This window comes from Rhizopus delemar, genomic scaffold, assembly GCF_000149305.1.
Source record: "Rhizopus delemar RA 99-880 supercont3.1 genomic scaffold, whole genome shotgun sequence".
NCBI classification, from domain to species: Eukaryota; Fungi; Mucoromycota; class Mucoromycetes; order Mucorales; family Rhizopodaceae; genus Rhizopus; species Rhizopus delemar.
The window spans coordinates 5,411,856-5,428,274 of NW_027137827.1; the positions used below are offsets into that span (position 1 = coordinate 5,411,856).

At 34.6% G+C, this 16,419-nt stretch overlaps 8 protein-coding genes across 8 annotated transcripts; 4 read left to right on the forward strand and 4 right to left on the reverse strand.

The window, feature by feature from the left end:
- Positions 1-376: 376 nt before the first annotated feature.
- On the reverse strand, positions 377-4,177 carry RO3G_02100 (uncharacterized protein; the record flags this gene model as incomplete). The annotated part of the gene is made up of 8 exons (XM_067656691.1): positions 377-1,246; positions 1,298-1,490; positions 1,546-1,709; positions 1,758-2,238; positions 2,288-2,556; positions 2,610-3,149; positions 3,202-3,884; positions 3,934-4,177. The coding sequence occupies 8 exons, from the start codon at positions 4,175-4,177 to the stop codon at positions 377-379; spliced, it is 3,444 nt and encodes a 1,147-aa protein (XP_067512792.1).
- A 1,285-nt stretch (positions 4,178-5,462) lies between these two features.
- Positions 5,463-6,498, forward strand: RO3G_02101 (uncharacterized protein; the record flags this gene model as incomplete). Its single annotated transcript, XM_067656692.1, has 2 exons — positions 5,463-6,311; positions 6,478-6,498. 2 exons carry the CDS (start codon positions 5,463-5,465, stop codon positions 6,496-6,498), a joined length of 870 nt encoding a protein of 289 aa, XP_067512793.1.
- A 242-nt stretch (positions 6,499-6,740) lies between these two features.
- Positions 6,741-6,983, reverse strand: RO3G_02102 (uncharacterized protein; the record flags this gene model as incomplete). The annotated part of the gene is made up of 1 exon (XM_067656693.1): positions 6,741-6,983. The coding sequence occupies one exon, from the start codon at positions 6,981-6,983 to the stop codon at positions 6,741-6,743; it is 243 nt and encodes an 80-aa protein (XP_067512794.1).
- A 1,427-nt stretch (positions 6,984-8,410) lies between these two features.
- Positions 8,411-8,875, forward strand: RO3G_02103 (uncharacterized protein; the record flags this gene model as incomplete). The annotated part of the gene is made up of 1 exon (XM_067656694.1): positions 8,411-8,875. The coding sequence occupies one exon, from the start codon at positions 8,411-8,413 to the stop codon at positions 8,873-8,875; it is 465 nt and encodes a 154-aa protein (XP_067512795.1).
- Positions 8,876-9,444: 569 nt separating this feature from the next.
- On the reverse strand, positions 9,445-10,561 carry RO3G_02104 (uncharacterized protein; the record flags this gene model as incomplete). Its single annotated transcript, XM_067656695.1, has 5 exons — positions 9,445-9,497; positions 9,558-9,721; positions 9,804-9,993; positions 10,108-10,196; positions 10,305-10,561. The coding sequence occupies 5 exons, from the start codon at positions 10,559-10,561 to the stop codon at positions 9,445-9,447; spliced, it is 753 nt and encodes a 250-aa protein (XP_067512796.1).
- Positions 10,562-11,077: 516 nt separating this feature from the next.
- Positions 11,078-13,145, forward strand: RO3G_02105 (uncharacterized protein; the record flags this gene model as incomplete). The annotated part of the gene is made up of 10 exons (XM_067656696.1): positions 11,078-11,226; positions 11,305-11,426; positions 11,482-11,591; positions 11,642-11,695; positions 11,764-12,150; positions 12,250-12,363; positions 12,480-12,551; positions 12,631-12,814; positions 12,867-13,027; positions 13,080-13,145. The coding sequence occupies 10 exons, from the start codon at positions 11,078-11,080 to the stop codon at positions 13,143-13,145; spliced, it is 1,419 nt and encodes a 472-aa protein (XP_067512797.1).
- A 455-nt stretch (positions 13,146-13,600) lies between these two features.
- On the forward strand, positions 13,601-14,082 carry RO3G_02106 (uncharacterized protein; the record flags this gene model as incomplete). Its single annotated transcript, XM_067656697.1, has 3 exons — positions 13,601-13,808; positions 13,874-13,960; positions 14,015-14,082. 3 exons carry the CDS (start codon positions 13,601-13,603, stop codon positions 14,080-14,082), a joined length of 363 nt encoding a protein of 120 aa, XP_067512798.1.
- Positions 14,083-14,506: 424 nt separating this feature from the next.
- Positions 14,507-15,578, reverse strand: RO3G_02107 (uncharacterized protein; the record flags this gene model as incomplete). The annotated part of the gene is made up of 3 exons (XM_067656698.1): positions 14,507-14,850; positions 14,900-15,389; positions 15,546-15,578. 3 exons carry the CDS (start codon positions 15,576-15,578, stop codon positions 14,507-14,509), a joined length of 867 nt encoding a protein of 288 aa, XP_067512799.1.
- Between the last annotated feature and the right edge of the window lie 841 nt (positions 15,579-16,419).

The following is a 16,419-nucleotide window of genomic DNA, read 5'->3' on the forward strand; positions in this document are numbered from 1 at the left end:
CATGAAACTTTTGCCTAAACTAAAATAAAACATGAACACAATCGTGTTTTTCTTTTTTAAATAAAAAATGGTCAATGACACCTATTCAAGGCTATCGTAAACATATGATACCATTGTTTTCATCCTGTTCTTAATTAGATCCATTTGGTTCAATACCTACAGTGATTCTCCATTAATAGTAAGCGAACTTAGTCAGCCTTTCAGAATAACTTCTTGAGTTTTATTAAACAAGAGAAAAGTACAACTATGGGATGGTAATGTACACTCTCAACAGTTTTTATTATAAACCAAAAAGGAAATAAGATCGAATGCTTGTTTATTACTAAAAAAAAAAGACATATTATCTGCACAAGTGTATAAGAAACGTATTGCTGCATTATATATTCTTTGCACGCTTCACAGCTCTTTTATCAGACTCTGCAAAGTCTTCATCCTTTTCTATTTGTCTCAGCCACTGTCTTTCAGTCATACTATCGCCGTAACTCACTGATTCTTTTACTCTTTGTCCCCTGCCAAAGACAGAGTCAATTGTATTTGATTGGTAAGCGTCAAACATAGCATCGTTTTGATAAATGTCCGGTAGTTCCCATTCTTGAATCAATCTTTCGGGTTTCTTGCCGTTATCTCCATATTTCCGCTTCCAGTCTTCCACATCCGCTCTATGTCTTTCAAGATCAATTCTAGTAAAAATGGTATACTCTTGATCTGAACGCTTAAGGATTGTATTCAGTTCTTCATCATCTAATTCATCATTCTGCTCTTCGTCTCTCGAATTACTCTTGTCTTCCAACAGGGATCTTAAGAATGCTTCACGGTCCTCTTCTGTACTACGATGATCAAATTTACCAGCTTGAATGACTTTACCATCAATATCTAGCTTATACTGTGCTCTAGCCAAGATATTTTCTTCAATAGAATCCTCAGTGATCAGTCTAAAGATACGAACTTCCTTTGTTTGACCAATACGATGTGCACGGTCTTGAGCTTGTAAATCTTGATGAGGGTTCCAATCGGAATCAAATATAATGACTGTATCAGCTGTTTGCAAATTAAGACCAAGACCACCAGCACGCGTCGATAAGAGGAAAATAAAGTAGGGTGAATCGGGTGCATTGAATTGCTTCAAGAGGTTAGATCGGTCATCTGATTTAGTAGAACCATCAAGACGCAAATGACGAAAACCTCGGTATATACAAAAGTCTTCCATAATGTCCATAATTTGAGTCATTTGAAAAAAGATTAAAACCTATTTACACTGTATAAAAAAATGTCTCACAATGTTTGTTTCTGTACGTACTCTGTGACCTGTCGCTCTTAATTTGGGTAATATTCGATCCAACAAATCAAATTTGCCTGATACTCGATAGAGCAATTCGTTGCTTAGCTTGTAGGGGTTAACAACCCTTTCAACTTCTTCAAATACAAACGGGTGATTACATATTTTACGTAATTGCATGATTGTATTGTTCAAGCCCTTAATACTCGTTTTTCTTTAGAGTTATTGTTAGATTAGATAATCATTCGTAACTATTACAAGTTACTTACCCATTATTGGAATTGGACCCATAAAGTATACCATATTTTTTCATTTGATAATACAATTTAAGCTGAAGTGCTGATAATTTACATTTTATAATTGTTTCCACTTTATCAGGCAACTCTGATTCGACATCCTTCTTTAGTCTTCTCAACAAAAATGGTCGTAAAACCTGTAATTTGTATTTAGCTTAGATGACTTGTATATGTATACGCTTTACCTTATGAAGACGTTTAATGATCAACAGTTGTTCTTCTTCATTTAATTCCACTTTGTCTTGTACACCTTGATTGTTGAACGGTGTATTAAACCACTCTTCAAAACTCTTTACTGAATTAAATATCTTCGGTAAAATGAAATTTAACAAAGCCCATAGTTCAGGCAGATTATTTTGTAGTGGTGTACCAGTCAGAATAAGACGGTATCTCGCAGAGTAGTATTGTCTGAGGACCAGTGTCAGTTTGGATTGCGTGTTCTTCATACGATGTCCTTCATCAATAATCATGTACTGCCACTTGATTTTACACAAAACTGGTCTATCCTTAATGATATAATCAAATGTAGTTATCAGTACTTGAAAGTCTCTGTGCTTAATCTGTCTCTTTTGAATGTCTTTACGGACATCAGGTGGTCCCTTGTAAACAACTGTTATCACAGAGGGTGCCCACTTTTCAAATTCAAGCGCCCAATTTGTAAGCGTACTATAAATATACTGTTAATAAAAGATTATATTAATAGAAAAATGCTTACGATAAAGGAACAATAATAAGGAAGGGACCATTTTGCTTCTTCCTCTCAATCAAATAGGTAATCAAACTAATGGTTTGGATTGTTTTACCCAAACCCATTTCATCAGCCAATATACCATTCAATCTGTTGTTATAGAGAGACACCATCCATTGAAGACCTTTGACTTGGTATTCTTTTAGTTTACCACCAACCAAAATATTTGGCTGTGACACTTGCTCTTGAACACGATGTGCCATTTTATAATAATCAATCTTCTTTCCATTCTTATCCTACATTTAAAAACAATAAATTTTTTTTTCTTTTTACATATCTGCAACTTTACAGTCAACATCATTTCTTCATCAACTTCCTCATCAGCATCCATACTATCATCGAGGCTCATATTTTCGTTTTGTTGATCTACTACAGCCTTTGTTAACGATTCTAAATAGGTACCAGTTTGTCTTAACAACAGTGTAAGACGTGTATCCTTGGCTTCATCAATCAACTTGAGATAAGCTTCTTCATCATCGTTACGAAGAGCTCTAATACGATCCTTTGATCTCTTGTCTGCTCTTCTTTGCTCTTCTTTTTCAATATGCGCATGGTACTGCAAAATGGCTTTTCCCAATTTGCCCATCTTGGCTTGATGTGATTTGTGCCAAGCAATCAGATCTCGTCCTTGATTGCAAACTGTCTGAAGATAATCCAAATGACGTTGCTTTTCCTTCTTTTCTCTGTCTATACGCTGCTGTCTTTCCAGCTTTTCGGTCAATTTGGCATCACGTAGTGTTCTCTTCATGATTTTGCGATAAGAAGTACGATCGACAGAGTTGGCTAACCGACTTGCCTCTTCCATATTTTGAACAATCTCTTCTCGAAGCTTTTTTATAGTACATTAATAATAGAATATCACTCTATATTATAATTATTACCTTTTGCTGCTTATCTCGTAACTGCAGTGAACGCAATTGAACAATGAATTTCAATTTTTCAGGTGAAGCTGTTCTTACTGTTTCATCATAATACTCATTCACCAAATACCCTAATGGTGGCTTTTGATCATCCATCGTCATCAATTCTAGTTCCTTTAAACGCGCCGAAGCTCTCTTTTCTATCCTCTTTTCTCTTTCAAACAACACTGTCAATGGGTCAAGTCCAGCTGGCAATCGTTCGGGCAGCAGTAATCGCTGCTGTCTCGATGAATGAGCGTGAGATCGATCATGACCCGACAATAGATCAAGTGCAGTAACTTGTTGTCCATCCTTTAATTCATCAGCAATGGGTCTATCTTTTTTGTCTTGCTTGATTCTGTTATATTCAACTGCTTGCAAATAAATTACATCAACTAATCTTTCAGCCATAGTTTTGGGAGGTTCTGCAGATTGCTGCTGCTGTTGCTGCTGCTGTTCTGTATTGATTACAGTATCCTCTTGTATAAGCGGTTCTGTGGTCGTGGGCAAGAGTTGAGCAGTATTTTCATTTGCCGTCATTGGCGTGACGGGTGTAGAAGTACTGTTGTTATTGCTGCTACTATTAGCCAGATTTTGTGATAGCAGATTATATGCAAGCATTTGGTATTGTAGAGTATTGTTTAACGATGCGTCATTATTTGGAACTACAGATGAGAATGTAAGAAATAAAGAATTATAAAATTTAAAGTTTACCTGCTGTATTATTGGCTAATTGCTGTTGCTGGAGCAAGTGCTGTTGAAGTAACTGAATTTGCATTTGTTGCATCTGAAATTGAGAAGATGCTGATTGGTTTCCAGCAGCTGGCATAAATGGAGTTTGCATTGCTGGTTGAAGCTTTTGCTGCTGTTGTTGCTGTTGCTGTTGAAGTTGTTGTTGTTGAAGTTGAGGTTGAGGTTGAGGCTGTAATTGTGGCTGTTGTGGTTGTTGTTGGGGCATGGTCTGTTGCAGATGTTGAAAAGCAATACTCTGCTGTCTGTGAAGTGATCTTAAAAAGTTCATGAGCTGAGAAAATTCATTTTTACCGTCTTCTTTTTCTCCAGCCGCTTGAAGTTGCTTTGCTCTCTAATAAAGTATGAATAGGGCATCTCTAAAATAAAATATCCTTTTTTTACCTGAAGTGCAAAGTTTAATTTTTCTTTCGTTAAGGTAGCCAAATCTAATTCTAAATTAGCATTAGCGGCGGTAGAAGTTGACGGTAGGTTATTGTTATTCATAATCGGAAGATAAACTTGTTAATGAAGCTTTTTGTTAAAATAAGTTAGATTACATGATTTCAAAAAAAGAGACGAAGGGAGAAAAGAAAAATAAACTTTTTTTTGTTCTTCTATTCCTCTCTTTACGCTTTTTTTTTACCCGCTTTGTATTTTTTGCCCTTTTCAAATTTTTTTGAATTTTTTTTTTTTAGTTGCGCTGTAATCACACCTTTTTTGCAACAAACGGAAAAAAATGAAAAATAAGGATATGAGTTTCAAAATTCAATGTGACGTAGGAAAGTCGGAGGACAAAAAATACTTTTTTTAAAGCATAACCAGCTATGAGTTGGTTTTAGTGCGTGAAATGTACTGTAATCTTATAATCATAAAATGAAAATCTTACAATGGAACATCTTAACAAGATACTGAGAAATATGAATTGTGTAAATGCTGTGTGGAATTTATAGCTTACTCTAACTTGTCTACTAAATACCAATGGATTTAAACAGCAGAATTCGAAACATATTGAATAATATAGCCATATAACAACATAAATTATTTCTGCTTTCAGTGGTTTTTATATTCGGCAATAGCTTCGGATACAAGCATAAATCAATAAACATAAAATATGAGGTTTTCATAACTAATCATATAGGATATGAGTCAATAGGATTATATTTTTTTTTTTGGGAAGTTGTTTTTTATTATCCATGCTTGGGCACAATCTGTTTGTCAAAACAAGATTTAATTTGAAATTCTGAAAAGAACCCTGCTTTACTCAAAAATCATGAAGCGACGATTATAATACTCCATTGATAATAAGGCTAGAACTAATCTGACGGTAAAAGGTGTTTTTGACAGATTCATATTCGATTAATTTCATAGTTTATTGGAAAAGCCTCAGGTTATTTAAGCATGAAATTATGTGCAACACTGCTTTCTGAAATTTCACCTCTTATTTGACTCCTTATTTTTTATTGACACCATACGACAACCTTTGATATTTCTTCCTTTTTCAATGTCCAAATATGCACGAACTTGATCTGTATAACTATTTAATGGACGAGGAATCTAGACAACCATCTGTTAGATGTGCCTCTTATAACATCTCTTCAACATTATCTAACCCTTCTTCTCGTCCAATCGAAGATGACAAAGGAGAATCAAGCAATACAGCAGTACAAAAAGGCAACGGGACAGATTTTCGAAGAAGAAAAAACTGGCCAGAGCGGATTCTTGTCGAAATCACTAGCTTACTTCATGTTCTCTCTCCTTACGGCAACATTCTATATTGTTCAGAATCGACTTTTGAACTGACAGGTTACAGACCACATGAATTAGTAGGCCGAAAGCTCGTTGAATTTTTGCATGTAGATGACATGGATGTGTTTATTAAAGATTTCCAAATGTCCTTTCATACACGCTCTCCCGTAATGACCTATTATCGTTTTCGAAAAAAGGATGAGACTTATGTGCTTTTTGAAGTTGTCGGACAACCGAGTGCTGGTGAGCATCCCGAGGCTTTCTATGGAATTGCTCAACCGGTGCCTACAAAGAGTGGCGCTTTGCTTGATACCTTTTTGGAGTTGAAGGCAGAGAACGAGTGGTTAAAGAAACGTATTGATGAATTCTCAGCAAAGTATGGTCCTGTATCAATTAAGTATGCAGAAAATGAGACTCAACAACAGCTTGAATCGAATACGCTCAGTGGACCCTCGTTTATTAGTAATAATCAAAAGGGTTCTAGAAATATACCAGAGAATTCAGCATCCTGGGTCGATAATAAAGTAGAAATGGAAGATGTTGTTTATAATAATGCAGAAGATACCTATGGAAGCGGCGAACAATCAGATAGAAAAGATAAATGGAAGCGCCGTGTAAGCATAAGAATAAGAATGTTGTTTGTACATGTATTCTTAACAGTGTAGAATTATAGAAAAAGAATAAGGGAGTGGATGAATATGTTTGTAAAGATTGTGGTACGACATCATCACCCGAATGGCGCAAAGGACCACAAGGACCTAAAACGTAAGCTTAAATTAGGCTTTACTTGAGTTATATTGAATTGATTTGCTAGGTTATGTAATGCATGTGGACTTCGATGGGCAAAGAAAAACAAAAAGAAAGGATCTAATGAAGACCAATAGACATACAATGCACATACAACTTATATTATACATTTATGGAGCATAAAACAATAACTTGTATATACATAAAAATGCATAAAGAACATCATTAAATAATTATGTGGTTGCAAATGTGTATCTGAATGCTTTTATTATTATTTGCTATGTTGTTCAATAGCTCTACCATCCTCCTTCGCTCTCTGCATTATCTTGATTTCCTAAACCCCAACCTGCATCTTGAGCTTCACTGGCATCTCCCCAACCTGTACCTCCTTCATCAACCAAGTTAAATCTCTCAAACTGTTCTTGCAATGTTTCTTTTTCAGATTTTATTAATCTTATATCTTTTGGTGTCTTTAACTTTTTCCATTCTGAGAATGTTTGCCAGGTGGGGTTTCCTGGATGTTCTGGTGCTGCATTCATTGATCAAAATAAAAGGGTGAAAAAAAAAAAAAATCCTGCTGATACTAAGTAGCTGGCCGAAAAAAAAAAAATGTTTAGTTGATGAATCCAATTCATAATGCTCTTACAAAATGCCACATTGTTCCATTTTCTCCTGCCAAAAGTGTTCTTAAGGGACTAGTTCTCTTCCATTGCTCTACTTCGTCTACATTAACAATTTTTAAAGACTGCTACGTTCTCTCCCTTTGTCTACGATCTTGATCCTATTCAGCTAGTCACACTAGCGAATTAGCTTTTGTGGTCCTTATAGCTGACAAACATATGACAGCTTTGCGAGCAACACGGTTCTGAGTTAGACTATTGTTGTATCCCTAGTAATGCGTGATACTTGATGACAATCCCTTATTTTTATCATATTCCCTTTATAGTACTTGTGATTGTTTTTATTGAGCTTTTTTCACTTTCCTAAATTTTTACTAAATTTGGAAAACTATTCATCTTAGATTTTTTACTCTATAAAACAACAACAGCTACAACTCAAATTCGACATTTATTATCATCAATTAATGCCTATAGGCTTCAGTAGTCTTCAGGAATTAGCAAACCATCCTTTGCCTGCAGAGGAAATTGATTCTCTTCTCTCAACTTTTAGTAAAGAGCGTAAACGCTTAATATGTCCAAACTGTAATCAACAAGATCACTTTCGACGACATGATTCTACCAAGCCAGACCCACCACACTTCTTATTCCGTTGCGTTAGCTGTGGCAAATGATTCCAAGCAACATCAACGAAGTATATTGTTCAAGATTCATGTCAAGAGCAATCGCGAATTCAGACACCGACGGGCATAGAACAAACTACCTATTCACAAGAAAGGTACTCTAGCAGATCCTGGTAATTTTAGGCTAAACAGCCTGACCTCGATCTTTCGCAAAACCTTAGAGCTCTGCTTACAGAATGACATCCAATTTTACAGCCCTCCCATTGATATAGTACAAAGCGGATTCAGAGAATGTCGTGGATCACTAGATCAAGACGTCTGTTTGGCTGAAATAGGCCAAATATTATGCATTCACCACAAGGTTAAGCCTACTCTGGTCTTCTTCGACATAAAACCTGCTTATGACACTGTTGACCGTAATCTTGTCTGGTAGTCTCTACAGCCAACAACACCACCCCCACTACTAGCTTTCCTCCAACACTTTTTTGATCAAGTTTACCTTGAGGTCCTTAATAATGAGACTTCCTATTTCTTCTCCTCATAGACAAGTGTTTTAGAAGGATCAATACATTCCCCCACTGCTGTATTCTATTTATATTAATGATCTACCGAAAAGACTACGATTGAAGCAACCATCAAAGGACACTTCCTCAATGTAACTGGCTCAACCTTATAAATCGCTTGCTATATGCTGACGATGTAGTCCTGATTTCTGAAAAAGCACAAATGCCAAAGCTATTAAAAATTTGTGAAGATTACAGTTTCTCACTCGGCTTCCATTGGAACCCATCTAAATGCATGATGTTAAGTGACATGAACGACGACTTGAGCTATGAGCTTTATGGACAAACTTTACTCAAACAGCATTCCTTCTCGTACCTTGGATTTCCCTTTAAACCAGATGGTTACCTCAGCTCACAAGAGCTAATAGAATACAACGTTCGCAAGGCATTTACTATGATGGATGTATTGACCTCTGTGGGTGTCAACCCTAATGGTTTCAACAGGCTCCTGCTCACTAGATTCTATGCACAAATAGTTCACGCTCGGCTGGAATATGGATTAGCAATCAATCGGTTAACTGCTCCCCAAATAAAAATACTCGAAGATGCTCAGAATGAATGCTTACGACGAATATATGGTGCATTTAAACGAATCTCAACCAAATTTATGCGTCACTTATCACGCTAGCCAACAATGAAAGAGCGAATAAACATACTCCAAGCTCAATTCCTCTTTCGATCTTTAACGCTACCTGAAAACGCTCTCCTGACCAAACTTATGACATACATACGACTTGACAGACATCAACAATGGTACATAATGTCCAAGTCTTCACTTTGGAAAAGCATACCTCCTCCAGTGGAAGAAGACTGTGGAAACTGGATGAGTCATTCTCAGTCCTTTTTTGATAGATGCTTGGCACTTGCGCCAATACTTTAGGTTGGTAAACCCCCATCCACAGAATATAAATGACCATCCGCAAAATAAAAAAATCCAATATTTCTTCTTGCCCTTTTTGGTCTGATTTCTGAATAAAATCCTCCTTTTACAAAAAAAAAAAAAAACTTTTTGGTCTAATTCGGGTAATTAAAACATATCGAATTCATCACGCACTCATTAAAGTTTTTTATGATAAATAAGATAACTTTACTCAAAGAATAGAAGATAATTTGATCTAAAAATACTGAAAATGGTTTTGCTGAAGAAAAAGTACTTTTTATCTGTAATTTTTTATTGAAGAAAAGAAGGAGGGGGTATTATGAAAACATGGCATATTGATAAAGAGGATAGCAACTTTTTTGAGAGAAATCTAAAAAATAAAATAAAGAATAAACACCTTCTCGGTCCATAAATTATCATAATTATTTACCAAAATTTATAAGCGGATTACAACTACACTTTTGTTGATAGATTGGATCCATCGGACAATGAGTGTAATCAGTATGTCTGTAACCAATATCATTAAAGAAGTGTATCTCGTTTCTTTTTAATAATAGTGCAGCAGCTATACTGTGCACAGGAGCATCGCCCCATCTAATGAATATTAGTTTTTTTTCTTCTTTTCTATTGATTATAAATAGCTCATTTTTTTTTTTTTTTTTTTTTTTTTTTTTACCTTTCATAGTAAAATCCTCCCGATTTATCCAAATAATCAAATAAAGCTAAATATTCGGGCGATCGCCAAAAAGATAGATCACCAATTTCAAAATTAGACCAAAAATGGCATGTATTATATGTGCTACCATAATCGTTACTGATGAAATTCAAAAGAGAATCATTTTGTTGAAGTAAATGTGGATAAACGGCTTTTGTAAAATTTAATATAGTATTCCAAAGGGTAGGAATACTTTCTATATGTTCTCTTAGTGCAATATTAAATCCTATATTTTTGTTATTTTCTTATTTTAGCAGCACATTACTGTGATTACCGTATTTCTTTTTGTTTTCTTTCATGAATTTAAATACGTCATAATCTAATTGACAATAATAATCTACGTAAGGTTCTAGCCTCCAATAATAATCAAATTGATCTAATAATGGGTGTCTGAAAAAATATCCACTTTGAAACCTTTTCACAGTGTCAATCTTCATCGATAGATTTAAAATAATCTATTACCTGCACATGTGTCGATAAGATTCACTTAAAGCGTAAGGTACACCTTGTTCTTCCATGTGTTTTCTACATTCTGCAGCATAGGTTTGATTGATATAATCTGGGTACCCCCACATTGTACTGTCCAATTCACCAAATTTTACTTCAGAGGATGTCTTTGACTTTACACCATCAATAAATTCTTGAGTGAAAGCTTCATTGTTGAGAAACACATATGGATAGTTGAACTTTTTATTAAAAGTATCTTCTATTTGTTCCATTGTTGATAATATGCCCTCTAATTCACTATTTCGTATCAAAACAACATAGCATGCTTTTACTTTACTATTATTAATATGCGCTTTTTGTAACAAACGTTGTTTCCATATAAAAATAAAGAAAAATACAAATAAAACACATATTGAAATAAAAGTATTTCTTTTCTTTAAAAGCATTATTACAAAACAATAAAAGAGAAGAAAAAAAAAGTTTAACCCTAATTCGTTTTAATGCAGCAATGTGATGTGACTATTTGATCAACAGCCAATGAAAATTTGGACAGTAATAGAGCAGGATACATGGTATCATCTCATTAAAGGGAAAGCATGCAAACAGAAGCAAAAGTAATACAAGAAAAAAAAGCCACTTACAAGACGCTGATCCTTTTTGCAATTGTATACAATTGAGCTTATATACCCCGTTGAATAATTTAATTACCGCTTAAAGTCACAGAGCACGTTTGTTCATTATCAGAAATGTTCCCAACATCTAAAATTTCATCTACTTTTTAAAAAGAAATGTCACAAACCAACAGACAACAATGGGGTGTTACTGCTCCCGTTTCTTTGAATAAGCCGACTGAACATGAGCTAAAGCTAACAAATGATCTTCTCAAAACGCTACATGAATATAACTTATTTGAAACTGATAAAGAAGCAAAGCAAAGGTAAACTATAAAGGTAGCTTTTGCTCTTGCCGTTAACCACTTTTAGTGTAGAATTGTGGTATTAAACAAGCTGAACAGAATAGTGAAAGAATTTGTTTATAAAGTGAGCAAGTTACAAGGTTTGTCAGAAAGTGTGGCTAGAAGTGCTGGAGGAAAGATATTTACTTTTGGAAGTTACCAGCTTGGCGTTCATGGGGCAGGTAAATATTCAATGGCCTTAGAAATTTGAAAAGCTGATATATAGAAACTTTACAGGCGCAGACATTGACACATTATGCGTATTTCCCCAACATGTCACAAGAGAGCATTTTTTTTCAATCATGTTTAATATGTTGAATGAACTGCCTGAAGTGACTGAACTAACAGTAAGTCATTTGGAAACAAAGTCGAAAAAAAGATAGTAACGAGAAAATAGTCTGTAGTGGAAGCTTATGTACCTGTGATAAGGATGCATTTTTCTGGTATACCAGTAAGTAAAATGAGTTAAAGCAGGACAGTTATTTAAGCTTTTTTTTTTTTTTTTTTTTTTTTTTGTAGATTGATTTTGTTTGTGCTCGATTACTATTACCTAGTATACCAGAGGATCTTGATCTATCGGATGACTCGTTACTAGTTGGACTTGAAGAAAAATGTGTTCGAAGTGTGAGCGGGCCTCGAGTGACAAATGAGATATTACGGTTAGTTCCTAGCGTGTCTGTATTCCGTGAGTCGCTTAGGACAATAAAGCTTTGGGCAAAGAAGAGAGGAATTTATTCAAACGTGATGGGATTTTTGGGCGGCGTTGCATGGGCTATGCTTGTAGCCAGAGTATGTCAAATGTATCCCAACGCATGCACGGCTTCGATTGTTTCGCGGTTTTTTCACATCATGTCCAAGTGGGAATGGCCACAGCCTGTGTTATTAAAGCCAATGGAAGAGGGACCGGTAAACACAAGACAATGGAACCCAGAGGTATAGAAATAGAAGGACAAAAGGTTTTATTTCTAAAAAAGTAACATTTTATTAAACAAAAAAGTAAATTAGATATATCCTGCAGATAAAGCACACAGAATGCCTATCATTACGCCTGGATTTCCTTCTATGTGTGCTACACATAATGTCACCAATTCCACAAGAAGCATAATGATGAATGAATTTGTAAGAGCAGGAGAAGTAGTAGATAATATTATATTTGGTAATGGCGTATGGAAAAATTTATTTGAAGCAATTGATTTCTTTTGCATGTATAACCATTATTTGCAAGTTAATGTCAGCTCAAAATCTCACAAGACGCAGTTACAGTGGTCTGGATTAGTAGAATCTCGAATAAGACAATTGGTATTAAGGTTAGAATTATTAGATTTGTTGGAGATTGCCCACTCGTTTATAAATGGAATTGAAAAAGTAAATTATTGTTTATCAAAGGAAGAACAGTGGTATGTTGCCAATGGGTATGATTTATTGCATGGTAGATCATTTTCTTTAGGCAACGTGTCTTCCGAAGAAGATTGTATGCGAAAAATGGGTTTAACAAAAGAGCAAAGGAACAGCGTGACACCTGTCTATACCACCACCTTTTATATTGGACTCAAATTCAAAAGACCATCAAGTAAATTTGAATAAAAATGAAAAAAAGTTTATGCTAACTATAACTCTGGTAGGTTCTCAAATTGAAAGAACAGTAGACCTTATATGGCCAAAAAAGGAGTTTATAAAGCTAGTAAAAACATGGGATAGATATGACTCTAATATTATGAGTGTCACTTTGAAACATGTAAAGTCAACATGCTTACCAAATGAATTAAGAAGATTCAAAAAGAAGGTATAATTACTTGTTTATTAATCAAAAGCAATTTCTAATATAAATTAAATAGACGCATTCAGTTCGCTCAATATCATCACCCATCAGAATTATAGAAAGTTTAAAGAATGAGTATTAAATGTATTAATAGAAGAATCAAAAGTTGTATATTTTTATTATAGAAAAAGTTACGCATGTAAGAAAAAAAAGAAGTGTGTTGCCCGTTATGATAGATTTGTTATTTGTAAATAAAGTAAAATCACTCACCCTTCTGTCTCTATGTCTGTGTTTATTAATTAAAATAATTATTTTATGATAAAAAAAAGCAAGCCCTCATTATAGACTATAGGTCTCTGCTGTCTCTAACATCGAATTAGGTGCAACAAAGTTCCGATATTAAAAAGATTGTCTCTATACTCCTAGTTTTCATTTTTACAGAAGAATAAGATGTTCGTTACCTTTTTTAATGAAAAACTGTATAGCCCAAGGAAATACGCAGGTTATGAAAAATACTCAAATGCGAATTAATCTCCGTGATTTCTTTTTACAAATCCGCAAATTAGCACTGAAAGCATTATCTTTTGGCAAACCTCAATGTTTGTACTTTCTGAAGTAGAAGATATAGTCAAGATTGTACCGAATGATTTTAAAAAAGAAAAAATTAACGCCATCACAGACGTGCTAAATGAGAAATATGCAAATAAAGTAGTTCAAGACGTAGGACACTGTATTTGTGTTCATGACATTTTAAATGTTTCAGAAGGATTTATTTTATACTTGGACGGTTGTAGTTATGTAAAAGGTATAACGATCAAGTAGATTGTAAAAAAAGAAAACTATTCTTAATTTTATTTACAAAAAAAATAGTGACATTTAGACTTGTTGTCTTTCGACCATTTATTGGAGAGATTTTAATTGGAAAAATTAAAAGCTGTTCGCCTGCAGGCGTTGTTGGTAAAGCAAAGTTCGTATGAATACAGTGAAAAAACTGACCAATAACTATGATAGTAACTATGGGGTTTTTTGATGATATACTAATTCCTGGAGGTGCACTTCAACCAGGATCGAAATTGTAAACAAGACGCACTCTATATTTATATTGCAATCTCATACTGCTTTTTCCAGCGATCCTGCTGAACAGGTTTGGATATGGAATTATGAAGGCGAGAAAATGTTTATGGACATTGAGGAACCAATTCGAGTTAGAGTATTACGTGAACAATTTACAGATGTAACACCAATAAATCATCCTCAAGCAACAAGAATAACAGGAAAACGTCCATCGGCTGCTGATCTTACGGACGATTTTGCAGCCAATTCAACAAAGATACCACCTTATTCTATTACAGTATAAATAATTCATTTTATACAAAAAAAGCAGCTTTTTTACATGTATGTATTTCATAGTGTACAATACAAGAAGATGGCTTAGGTCTACTTTCTTGGTGGGGAAACTAAGATAGTTTAAGTATATTTATTGCAATAAAACAAGTGTCTTTTTCATGCTTGATCTAAAAGAAAATTAGTTGCTTTTAATAAATCATAGTCATTCTTTTCCAATGCATCCATGGCTTGTATTCGAGTAAATCCCATGTTATTTAACTCTTCAATCAAATGCTCATAAGCTGTATTAGTAGGCAATGGAGGAACTGGTGGTAGTGGTGGTGGTGGTGCTGGTGTTGGTGAGGAATATGAAATAATGGGCGAAGAGGATGAAGAGGGTAAAGGTGAGTTATTGAATGGCTTTGGTGGTATAGCTGGCACAGATTTGGGTGATAATCCTTGTGAGGGGGGAGGAGGAGGAGGTTGCGGATATCCTGCTCCATTTTGAACGTTCCAATAAGCTATTTATATTACTTAATTGTTTGTCTATACATTAATTTTATGTTTTACCTCCTTCGTTCTTTACATAAGGCCTTGGTGGATAAGGTGGACAGGCTGTAGTCATATATGTACGATGACTATTACTATTACTATTGTAATTGGTTTTAGAAGGACTAGTCAATACAGACTTCAAAGCAACAAAATCATTTTCTGGTGTATCCCAAGGATCAGCGGGTGCAAGACCTTGTTCAAATTTAAGATAATCAAAGCTATTGGCACTTTCTAAAATAGACTGTCTTGGAGACTCCTGAACAGTTATCGACATTTCTTCCGTTGACTCTGGCATTTGAATATACCTTTGTTCTGGTTTTAATATACGTGTGTCCGTATCCAAAAATCCAGGTGCAATCTTTCTAGCTGCCACTTTTCGCTTGTTTGTCAATTCTTCTTCATACTGGCTTTTCTTCACTTTCAAAGCCTCCTCTTCTTCTAAAGTTTTCTTTCTAGATACTTCAACTTCAGCAATCACTTGCCTTTCTACAGAAAAGGGATATGCTACCTATTTATATAAAATCAGTGAGCTTTATATATGCATATATATATTTGCTAATACCAATTGTGAGATGTCGTCTGGAACTGGTTTAAGTTCTGAAGCAATGGCAATCTTTTATGCGAATAATGTTAATAAAAAATAAGTATTGATTTTTTCAAGTACCTTTTTTGGTAATCTGTAATGAGGCGAAACCATTACTGGTACATTTTGAAGTACTGTATAAGTTGAACCTGCTTTATTATTTAGTTGTCAATAGTGTAAATAGATGAGGGAAAAATATTTCAAACATACCGTGGTCTGTCATATATTTTTAAGATAAAAAATAAATACAGTTGTTCCGCTCAATTGATCACATTTGAGTAAACCAGCTGGAATTTAAAAAAAAAAATATATGTATTCAACTTTGCGTTTTTAACATGAGAATAGACAAGATAATATATAAAATAATAACGGTAGAGAAGAAGTGATATACAATGAGGTTTTATCATTTAGTTTGCTAGGTAAATTCGACTATACCTAGCTTCACCAGTATGAGATTCAATGTTTGATATTAATATATTGTTATGACATGAATGAAATAAAAATAGAGATTTTAGAACATTTAACAGGTTTATCTAAATGATATACTTGTTAGTATCATTTGTGTTTTTGTTAATTTTCCAGAGTAAACACTATACCGAGCATAAAGTACTTAAATACTTTATATCAGCAAAGACTTACTAGAAATATGCTGGATTTTGAATATGAATTTGCATTGGCTATACTGTGAGAACCCTGACCACGAAGCAAAGCTAGATATTACCTCCAATATCTTCACTGAACGACTCATCCGGGTCATTCATCCTATTCATTGCGCCGTCGCACGTCTTTTATTGTTCAAAAGTATTTTGGTACCCAAGTCTTGATAAATTCATTATCGAAAATCGCCTCCCTCACCTCCACTCTATTCCGAAAGACGTTTCTTAAACTGGCTGCCTTTGAGCTCACACTGATACCCATGACATGTCTTCCCTTCCTTATTCATTTACTTCTCTTT